This window comes from Budorcas taxicolor, chromosome 4, assembly GCF_023091745.1.
Source record: "Budorcas taxicolor isolate Tak-1 chromosome 4, Takin1.1, whole genome shotgun sequence".
In the NCBI taxonomy this organism is placed as follows: domain Eukaryota; kingdom Metazoa; phylum Chordata; class Mammalia; order Artiodactyla; family Bovidae; genus Budorcas; species Budorcas taxicolor.
The window spans coordinates 27,289,131-27,300,975 of NC_068913.1; the positions used below are offsets into that span (position 1 = coordinate 27,289,131).

The 11,845-nt window shown below is 41.3% G+C and overlaps 1 protein-coding gene across 1 annotated transcript; it reads right to left on the reverse strand.

Moving 5' to 3' along the window:
• On the reverse strand, positions 1–9,875 carry AGR2 (anterior gradient 2, protein disulphide isomerase family member). The gene is made up of 7 exons (XM_052639125.1): positions 9,737–9,875; positions 9,413–9,476; positions 9,243–9,295; positions 7,907–7,980; positions 4,806–4,869; positions 1,940–2,023; positions 1–50 (listed from the first exon to the last, which is right to left on the reverse strand). Exons 1-7 carry the CDS (start codon positions 9,873–9,875, stop codon positions 1–3), a joined length of 528 nt encoding a protein of 175 aa, XP_052495085.1.
• Positions 9,876–11,845: the final 1,970 nt, after the last annotated feature.

Below are 11,845 nucleotides of genomic sequence, written 5' to 3' on the forward strand. Positions count from 1 at the left end.
CTACAGTTCAGTCTTCAGCAACTTGAGAGCTTTCTTCATGTTGTCAAGCACTAACAGAGGAAAAAGTTACAAGAATCAACACATCATCAGAATTATATTAATAGTCATAGTTTATCCCCAAACTCTAGTATTCTATTTCTTGTTTAATAGGTGCTGTTTTTTAAAATTAATTAATTAATTTATAATAGGTGTTATTTTATCATAGGGTGAATAGTTGGTAATCTTGTAAATTTTTTCTAAAAGTACGTGAAATGGCTTTCATTATAATCCAGATCTCTTCCAATGTTTATTCAATTCCTTTTCTACAAGGCATGGTGATATTACCTGTGCAGAATACCTGCCTTTAAGGAGCCCAAAGTTAAGACTTAATAGGTTAAGCTTTATACTGTTATCTCAAGAATGTTCAATACACTTGGGATGTGCATCCCCTGGCTCTCTCAGCACCCAGTGGAGGCATTGCTAATGGACTGGGACATTCTTTCCTGCTGCTGGATACAACCTCACAATCCTTCCCCAAATAACGTTCTAGGTCGATGCCACCCAATAGAAATTTCTGTGATGATGAAAAATATTCAGTGCTTGTTCATTAAGTTCTTTAAATGTGGTCACTGTGTCTGTAGATTGAAATTTTTTTTAATTTCCATTTTTAACTGTAGGATAATTGCTTTATAATGTTGCATTGGTTTCTGCCATACAATAGGGTGAATCAGCCATAACTATACATGTGTCCCCCTCCCTCTTGAACCTTCCTTTCACCCCCAACCCTGGCCCACCCCTCTTGGTTGTCACAGATCACGGAGTTGAGCTCCCTGTGTTATGCAGCAACTGTTTATGTTTCCACGCTGCTCTCTCCATCCCACCCTCTCCTTCCCCACTGTGTCCACAAGTCTGTTCTCTGTGACTGAGTCCTCTATTCCTGCCCTGCAAATAGGTTCATCAGTACCATTTTTCTGGATTCCATATATTTGTGTTAATATGCCATATTTGTTTTTCTCTTTCTGACTTACTTCACTGTGTGTAACAGGCATTAGGTTCATCCAGCTCACTAGAACTGACTCAAATTCATTCCTTTTTATGGCTGAGTAATACACTATCATATATTTGTACCACAACTTCTTTATCCATTCATCTGTTGATGGGCATCTAGGTTGCATCCAGGTCCTAGCTGTTGTAAATAGTACTACAGTGAACATTGTGGTACATGTGTCTTTTTGAAATACAGTGTTCTCTTGTTGAATTTTGTTTAATTTTCATTAAAGTTAATATTAAACAGCTCCATGTGGCTAGTGGCTGACAAATTGGACAATGCCAGTCTATACAGTCATTAGTCATTGAGCAAATTGATCGTTAGGACAAAACCCAGTTTTCTTCCCAGAAGGACTAATTACATGTCACAGCTAGGTACAGTCTCCCATTGAGGTTCTTCTGCCTTCAGTCTCAAACTTTTTTTTTTTTTTTTTTTTCCATTTTATGGCAACCCCTGGGGAATTGAGTATCTTGGCAACTATTTGGAACCACCTTTCCTACTGATCTTTAAAACTGAACTCAAATTCAGCTCTAAAAAGCTGGACTAAATGATTTTACTTTTGTTGTTTGGGAAAAAAAAATTAACAAAGCATGCAGATTATTACTATTACCCTGGTACTATTACTATTGTACTCAGTTTTGTGGTAGAAGGAGTTATTTGTGCTGAAGAGAAACGTGAAAAGCATGTAATATGGTCCTAGGATCCTCCTGGAGGGAAAGACACCTAACGTAAATAATTCTTTGAGATTTTAAAAAATGGGATCAAAATGAATGTGATTTGATGAAGAACCAAGACTGGATATGGTTAGATTGTTTCTCTGGAGTCTCTGAGAACGGCTTTTTTCCCCTCCCAATGTAGACTCTACCCATCACAACAGCAATTCTATGGATATTCCAAGGAGGTAACACTTACATAGAGCTGTGTCTGAAGGTTCATAAGCATAGAGACGGTTTGAGTATCTTCCAGTGATGTCAGCTCTAACGGTCAGGGATGGGTCTACAAAGAAAAAGCCAAAAGGAATGAAGTATTTTGTTTCAAAGGAACCTCTTTTGCAGAGGAAGCCTATGTGTTTATTTGCATCCCATGAAAGCCTGTGTATTTATTCACATCCCATGAAAGGAACACGACATGCCCTGCTGGATGGGATTCTCCTCCATCCAGTCTGCAACCCGGCTGCCGCAGCTGGTACCCAGAGCCAGACTGGGAGCAGTCAGTAGCCTGGCAGTGGTATTTGTGGAAAAGGTTACAAACTCTGTTGTTCTATCTATAGCAGCCTGAAAGCAGGGTAATATACATTGTTGAAGTGGTATTTTGTTTTTGGTGAAAGCAATGGCATTCTCTACTAAAGAATTATTTTAAACTTTTGAAATGATTATGTTATAATTGAAATATGTTACCAAGAGCAGCCTAGATAATTAGAAACACACATCAAATGATAGTTTTCCAAACCAAAGTTTTTTTTTTTAATTGAATAGAAGAATGCAAGCTCTTAAGAGCAGCCAAGATAAAATAATTGTGTGTTGTCCTCTATGATTTTTTTTTTTGCTTTATTGTTAACAAGCTGCATGTTAAAAATAGAGATTTGAGAGTCCCTTATGTATATATTCCTCTAGGTTTAAGTCTTTTTATTTTTCATGTTTTACATTTAACTTGAAGTTATCAATTAATGAGGAAAAAAAGGTATAAACAAGATACATCCAAAAGGGAGGTGTTAAGACATACAGAGGCCTAGCAGCCTTCCCTTAAGAGAGTGATTAAAGGAGCCTGTGGTCTATTACCTGAGAATTAGATGAAGAGGACACATGAAACCCAGCCTCATGCATGCCAAGTCTGTCACTGGTACTTGATGGACAATCCCTGTCATTTCAGAATGTTGGACTGGGACCAGCAGACATAAATTACAGGAAACTGACGTGTGTTTGCTCAAAAAAGACTTAAGATCTACTCTGCTTCTGCCTGGTGTACACACAGGGTCTCACCTTCATAATCTATTAACGTAAGAAAAGCTTTTAAGTCTCCCAACCATTGGCTCACAATCCCTGGCTGCCCAGGGAAGTCACCAGCAGAGCGTTCAAAGACTGACATCTGCATCCCACCCTGTGAGATTCTAATTTAACTGGTTTGAGAGGTAGCCTGGGCAACGTGATTTTTCAGATCTTCCTGGCAATTCTAATATGCCGGCCTCGTGGAGAACTACTGAGCTGGAAGAGCAAGCTGCCTGGGACCTGGTTCTTATGACCAGAGGAATTAGACAGGGCTTAAAATGCCTTTGGGCTTCCCTGGTGGCTCAAACAGTAAAGAATCCGCCTGCAATTTGGGAGGCTTGGGTTCCAGCCCTGGGTTGGGAAGATCCCCTGCAGAGGGGCATGGCACCCCACTCCAGTGTTCTTGCCTGGAGAATCCCATGGACAGAGGAGCCTGGTGGGCTGCAGCCCATGGGGTCACAAAGAGCTGGACACGACTGAGCGACCGAGCACAGCACGGCACTGCAAACTGCCCCTAAGAGGAGCGCTGAAGAGAACTCCTGCCCGGGGTGTGCGTGGATAACCTCTAAAGGCCCTTTCAGTGTAAGGAGTCTAAGTCTTCTAAATCCCAACAAGACCAAATCTGTAAGATTAGCTCTGGTTCAACCTTGCTCCTTTCCTCCCTCCACTTTTTTTCTCTGTTTTGTAGGTTAGTGTGAACATGGATGAATTACACGTGGTCAGAGTGAGGTGTGCTATATGATGAATTTAATTACGGATTTTTTTTTCCCCATTTTTTTTCAGTATCACCTTGATCAAAGTGAAAGTGTTAGTTGCTCACTTGTGTCTGACTCTTTGCAATCCCATGGACTGCAGCCCGCCAGGCTCCTCTGTCCATGAGATTCTCCAGTCAAGAATACTGGAGTGGGTGGCCATTTGCTTCTCCGGGGGATCATTCTGACCCAGGGATCAAACCCAGGTCTTCCACGTTGCAGGCAGATTCTTTACCATCTGAGTTACTTTGATCAAAGCCAAATTCAATTCATTTGTTCAGTCATTTAACAAATATTTACTGTCAGCCCACCACAGGGTCATTCTGAAAATATGATGATGAGCAGAAAAAGATCTAGTCTCTGCCACTTGAGGGTCAATAATTATTCAACAATCACCCAGTAAATGGAAAAATATAACTGAGGAAAGTGTGACCATTGAGAGGAACACAGTGCTACAAGAGCACATCATGGGGCTTTGAGCAGGTCTGTGAATGACAGTGATTACCCAGGTGGCCTGGGGATACTGAGGCAGGCTGGGGGCAGGCAGGAGACGGCATGTGTAAAGTACCAGGGGCAGGAAGGAGCATGGCTCCTTTGATTTTTTTGTCTTTCGGCTCATATTCATAATACACCTAAAAATAATGATCAAAAGCATCAGAAAGAAAAATCCAGCGCACAAAACAAAAGGATGCCCGATTAAATATTTCCAGGCAGGATATAATTCGGGGAAATACATTTAAACAGTGAATAGGGTACTTCCATCTCAGGTGTTCTTATGGCAGAAAACGGAAAGTTCAAATTAGCAGGTGAGAAAATGTCATGTATGAAAATAGGTAGGCGCTTGCATTTTCTAATGCAAACAGTTGGTGAAACTGAAAGTTAACAGCGGACCCACCATCCCCCAACACCCCTCACCCCAGCTTTGTCGTTTCCTTGGCTGTGGTGAAACAACAGGTGAGGGTGCGCAGGACAGAGGAAAAGATGTGGCAGTGTTTGTGTAGTGTTCAGAGTGTGTGTTATCTCATCGTCACTTTTACTTACCAACAAACAAAATCCTGGGCACGTATTGGCCATCAGGAGAGAGGTGTTTGTCAGTTGTTTCATACTAAGATGAAAAAAAAGCAACTGTCAGTTTGTTTATCCTTCAGTTATTTTCAAACTTGTTATAAAAACATGTCCATTCCTGGACTAAAACACTATAACACTTAAACACTAAAACGCTTAAGACACTATAAGGCACATCTCTAACAGAGAGTTCAGTGATACAGATGTAGAAGCTAATTGCACCCATGAAATAATGAAGAAGCTAGAGCAGAGTGTGATGCAGAACAGGAGGTGTGGAGCTGATGGCTGTGATGAATAAGGAGCCCCAGCACTCAATAAGGGAGAATTTGGGAGGCATATGGTGTTCAGGATTTGAAACAGCTCAGCTGGAATTCCATCACCTCCACTAGCTTTGTTCGTAGTGATACTTTCCAAGGCCCACTTGACTTCACATTCCAGGATGTCTGGCTCTAGATTAGTGATCACACCATTCTCATGCGAAGAATTGACTCATTGGAAAAGACTCTGATGCTGGGAGGGATTGGGGGCAGGAGGAGAAGGGGACGACAGAGGATGAGATGGCTGGATGGCATCACGGACTCGATGGACGTGAGTCCGAGTCAACTCTGGGAGTTGGTGATGGACAGGGAGGCCTGGCGTGCTGCAATTCATGGGGTCACAAAGAGTTGGACACGACTGAGCGACTGAACTGAACTGAACTGAACTGATGGTGTTCAGGGAAAGCATCTTGGATGAGGTAGGAAGAAATAGATCAATGAAAAAAATGGAAGTCATTTTTGGAGAAACTACAAAATACACAGGATTGTCTTGAGAATTCATCTATCATTTCTTAATTCAGAACTTTATTGAGCAGTATACTGCACTTCTCTTGAATTAATGCATGTCTGTTGGGAGACAGGGGCTTCTCAGGTGGCACTAGTGGTGCCCATCTGCCAGTGCAGGAGACACAGGTTCAGTCCCTGGGTCGGGAAGATCACTGGAGTAGGAAATGGCAACCCGCTCCAGTGTTCTTGCCTGGAGAATCCCATGGACAGAGGAGCCTGGTGGGCTACAGCCCATGGGGTCGCAAAGAGTCGGACACACCTGAAGTGACTTAGCACACACTGGGAGATGAGGAGGGAATATTGGGGGTCCGGTGGGTGAGATGCTATGATGAGGGATATGCAGGCACATCGAGTGCCCAGAGTGGGACATTTAACCCTGTCTGCAGGTTCCACAGAACTTTCTGAAGTGGGTGAAGAGAAATCTTTAGAAAATGAATTGGAGTCAGTTACATAGAAAAGGAGGTCATTCTGGGCAGAGGAGGGGGGACGATGATACACAGGCAGATGAAAGACCTAGAAGTTTCTATAATCGAGTATTTGGATGAGTCTAAAGTATAGGGATGGCTTTTGGATGGCTCAGTGATAAAGAATCCACCTGCAATATAGGAGATGCAGGTTTGATCCCTGAGTCAGGAAGATCCCCTGAAGAAGGGAATGGCAAGCCACTCCAGCATGCTTGCCTGGAGAATTCCATGGACAGAGGAGCCTGGTGGGCTACAGTCTGTGAGGTCGCAGAGAGTTGGACTGAGTGACCGAACACACACACAAAGGCTAGGGATGCTGAAGCTGTGGCGAGAGATGATGCTAGAAAGCTACTCTGGGGGCGGCTCGTGAGTGGCCTCGCACTCCTCACCACAGTGTTCAGATTTGCCCGTAAATAGAGAACCGCTGGAGGGATGTTAGAAGAGCCGTGATCCTGATTCGGTTTTTAGAGTAATTACCCTGACAATCATGTGGAATCAGACAGGATTTACTTTGCAGTCAGAGAGCCAGTTACTGTAAGCTAGTAAAGTGAAAAACTCCTACACTAAAACAGCAGCCCTGGATTTACAGGGAAGTGACCAATAGTAAGACTGTTTCCAAGTCAGAACCACAGGCCTTCATGACTGCCAGAGAGTCAGGTCTAGAATAACACTCTAATGGAATAGGGAATGGAGAAAAAAGAGCTTTTTGAAAAACCTGTTATGTTGATAAATTCAGTGTTGAACATATCAAGTTAAAGCTGATTGCAAGATTTCTGAAATTTGGTTGTGGACACAGATTGGAAGCTGTTGTGTATTCGAGGAAGACGGGGGAATTACCAGTGAGCAGGTCTGGATGAAATTGTCCATAGAGAATATAAAATATGGAAAGAGAAGTAGGTCGAATAGAGATCAGGAAGTCACTTATATTAAGGGGATAAATGGAGAAAGAGGAGCCTGTGGAAGGAGGTGAAGAAGAACGGCTGGTATGGATGCTCCTTGAAGAAGCTCACCTGTCGACCCAGAAAGAGGAGAGGGAGAGAGAGAAGTCCCGGGTGACACAGGGTTACGAAAGAGTTTTCTGAGTTGTTTACTGATCGCTTGCCTTTGAAACAGAAGTGGATCCTGTTTCTACACCGAGTAGAACTTATAAAAACAGAAAGCTTTACCATGAAGAAAGGTGGTGATGGCCAATTAGGGTAGGGAAGCACTGGCCCACAGCATTCGTGAAGTGATTAGATTTGGCCACCCAGAAAGCTGTCTCTTCCAGAGAGAGAGAGGGCACATGGAGGGGTGGAGAGCAGCCAGGACTGCAGGGGAAAGGGGCACAGCAAGGAACTGGTAAATGACAAAGACTTCCCGCTTATTACAGCAACCAAGAAATCCCGGACCACAGGAGAGTGTTATTCAGACAGTTTAAAATTATTAGTCACTAAACAAAATCCCTGAGTTGGAAGATTGCCTGGAGAAGGAAATGGCAACTACTCCAGTATTCTTGTCTGGGAAATTCCACGGACAGAGGGGCCTAGCAGGCTACAGTCCATGGGGTTGCAGAGTCGGACACAACTGAGCAACTGGGCACGGATGTGATCACATATATACGCACACAGATAAACAAAAATGTAGACATGCAAGACAGATGCACAATAAAATCTTTTCTCTCTGTAGTCTATGAGATGTGGTATTCAGAACAGATCCCCATTAAAGTAGTATGATTAAGACATATAGGAAAAAGGAACCATCCATTTCAAATACTGAGAGACATGGTAGTGAGGATGACAAGCTAACTTACAACTAGATTGAGGAGGACAAACTGGTCTGCCAATTTCTGGATTTCTTTATTTTCAGCAAATGCCTTCTTTAAAGCTGTAATGCAAATAAAAATAGTGAAGCATTCATCTCATCACCAGGTAAAACCATTGTTCTCTGTTAGATTTTAAACTGAACTGTATTTTTAATACAGTATTGAACCCCACCCATTCTGCAAATGGTTAACAAAGAAATATCTAGACCATTGACCAGCTTTGTTTCTCCTGCTCAGTCAGTCAATCATTCATCTCTTAATTTTTTTTAACCCATGTTTACTGAGTGGTTACTATGTGGCAAGACTGTTTCATATACTGGGAATAAAGCAGTGGGAAAAAAATAAAATGTGCTTTCTTCATAGGACTGAAATGCTTGTGTAGGAGACAGATCATAAACAAGCAAGTAGTTTTAGGTGGAGATAAGCACTTTGAAGAAAAAGAAAGCAAAGCAAGAAGTTTAAAAGTATAGAATGTTCAGGGAAGAGTTCTTTGAGGAAATGACATTGAAGTGAGAGGCTGATACGTTCAAAGATATTAGGGATGCATCCTAGGGTAGCCAGGTAGGTGCCTGTCACAGAGCTAGGCAAGATCTCATCTAGGTTTGGACCAGGGCAGTAGCAGTAAGGTAGTAGGAAGTGGCTGCATTTGGGCAGCAGCTATGTAATATATGAGGCCCAGTGCCTGTCTCAGAGGTAAAGAATCCACCTGCAATGCAGGAGACTTGGGTTTGATCCCTGGGTTGGAAAGATCCCCCTGAAGAAGGAAATGGCAACCCACTCCAGTATTCTTGCCTGGGAAATCTCACGGACAAAGGAGCCTGGCGGGCTACAGTCCATCAGGTCACAAGAGTCAGACAGCAACTAAACCACCATCACCAGTGCCAAATGAAAATATGGAGCCCTTTGTTCAAAAATTACTATGACTTTTAAGATGGCAACAGCTGATCTTTACAACAAGCATAGGAGCCTTCGAAGCACTGTGTCCTGTGTGATTGCGCAGATGGTGTGCACAGGAGGCTGGTGCTGGCCTTTGGACAAACTGTGAGGGTAAATCTTTGATATTTGTTGATGTATTGAATGTGGGATAAAAGACAAAGCAAGAAGTCAGGGATGAATTCTAGAGCTGGTATTTTCAAACTGTGAGCCAATGGTTAACACAAAACATGGAAATATTTGAAGTTACTTCAAAATATGTGTTTACTACATAAAATATTCTTTTTAATTCAACTGTGCTGGGTGCTAAGGGTATAAAGATGAGAGATCTGGACCCTCCCTCTAAAGCTGTAAACCTATAAAAGAAATTATATTTAGAAGTATAAATTACCTTGACTGTGTGGGCATTCATCCAAGTGGTGAATAATCATCAAGGGTTTATTGCTTCAAGAGACAGAGAGAGATAGGATCATGTTTAATGAGTAGGATTTTGTGTGTCACTAAAGATCGCTAGATGGCTCTCTTGAGAGCTTTGAGAGAGTTCCCTAAACTTGTCTTTACCTTGTCTTGGATTTGTATAAAGCTTCTTCATATGTCTGGGTCCAGATGAGTTGGTCCCCCCAACCTAGAATAAAAAAACCCAGTGTCTCTAAAACTGTTATGTTTTCAGACCCAGAGCTGTTGATAAACAGTTGTAAAACTGGGATCATTATATACCTGATACTAAAGAAGAGCAAAAACCTCTAGAGAAAACAGAAATAATGGTAAACTTTGATAAATGTAGAAAGAACACATACAAAAATATGTTCACACAGATCTCAGGTCTAAGAGTTAAATCCTTCCCAATTAAGTATAATTGGAGGCCAACGGGAATGTGACTCCTACCTCTGGAGAGGGTCTGGGGCAGTTTGAGTTGAGAGTCCTTTGTGTCCTTCTTAGCTCCTGGTTTAACTGTGGTTTCTTTGGCCAGAGTGTAGGAGAGGGCCACCAGCAGCAGGAATGCTGACACTGGAATCTTCTCCATGGCAAATCTGATATGGAAAACAAGTAAATTAGCAAGAAGCCAGTAAAACAAAAAGAAACTAGCAATTTTTCAAAGTCTTTAGATTGCAACCCAACTGTGGGACACAACAAGAATTGAGGCTTAGATGGGATTGAGCACATGCAATTGGAGTGAAAAAATACCTTCCACAGAACTTTCCTAAGAATGCATAGTATAAATTTCTATCTATCCACCTCTATATAAGATCTGTATAGAAAAAAAATATACTGATGAAGATCTCCATAGAAATATACAATGTAGAAATAGATACAGATATATTTTAAGAAAATTAGGAGATAGATGTATATATTCTTATAGTTAAGGGAATTTGCTTTTAAATTTTATATTTTTCTAAAAAACGTCATAGTAGAAGACAACTTAGGAGTTATATCCTCTTTCCCCACCTCCCCAGTGTCTCATTTTGTAGATGAAGAATCTGAAATTCAGAGAAATGAAGACCAATGAGAGGGGCATAGAACCAAGGCTTTTGGATCTTGCCACTTTGCAGTGCTGGCTCCCATCTTCCCATTTGGAAAAAGTTGCCCTAAACATACATATTTCTTTAATATTTGTTAAAATGGGGACACTGCCATTGAAAAATAAGATCTGAGTGAAATGATTTATTTCATTTAGAAACTGCCAATTTTTTTATCTTTTAACTAAAGGCTTGCATACACACAGCTCTCTCCCTAGTGTAACATTTACTCAAACTCTAGATATATTGGTTCTGAACTGGTTAAAATACATCAGTGGAAATTTCTTCCAGTGAGCTAATTCTTTGACGCTTAGTGTGGGCCTGTATAGGTAGGTGGTTGTGCACAAAATATTTCTATTTTATCCCATAAAATATTCTATGGGACTCATCACACAGAGAGACCAATCTCATAAATGTCTCTTTGTTAATTTTTCTTTTCTTTCCAGTATTCCAAATTTAAATATCAGGAAATGTTGTACTGTTTCAAAGCAGATGCTTTTGAATGGGAAAGAGAATAGCAAGGTAAGGTCCATGAGTGAGTGAGGAAGTAAGTGAGCTAGCAAGGTGAATTGCACTAATGAATCACTAGGGCTATCCAGGGACCATGACGTGCAAAGCTGGAGACTTGGGATGCTAGTAAAGCCGAAGACTGAAATTGGTTAAAAAGAAACACCTAACTCTAATATTGGTGTGTTTCAAATTAAATGAACTCTGCAAGAGAAACAGGATGGACCATCAATGTTCAGTGTTTTTAAGGGGTAAACTTTCTCATATTCTGATAGCATGTTAAGCATTGTTGTTTAGTTGTGATGTCATGTCCCACTCTTTTGAGACCCCTTGGACGGTAGCCTGCCAGGCTCCTCTGACCATGGAATTTCCCAGGCAAGAATACTGGAATGAGTGGCCATTTCCTTCTCCAGGGGATCTTCCCAACCCAGGGACTGAACCCACATCTCCTGCATTGACAGGTGGATTCTTTACCATTGAGCCACCTGGGGAAGCCTTCGTTAAGCATTAGCCAATTAAAAAAAAAAAGGCATTGCTAAGTTACCAAATCCAGATGATGCCTTGTATTAATCTGACCAATTATTGTCTATGTCATAATATGTAGTAGCCATGCAATGTCTCACAAAAAAGACGTAAGCAAAAAACAGGGATACACTGTCTTCATTTTCTATATCCATAAAGATACGGAAATGCCAGTAACAATTTTTGTATCCAGTATTTTGCACAAGCACCCCAACTGTGCTACACAAGTCTTCTAGCCTTTTTGTTACAAAGACTTCTTTTTCATGCCAACAACACTAAAAACCAAGAACCCTTATGTGAGAATAATTACACTATTCAGGATAATGGTTGATTCAGAAAATATCATGCAAGTAATGGCTTGAAATTTATCGACAAACGTTTGATTTTATATTTTATGTATGGCAACAAATGTATATTAGCAAAAATAGCAGTAAACAGGTGGTGAAGT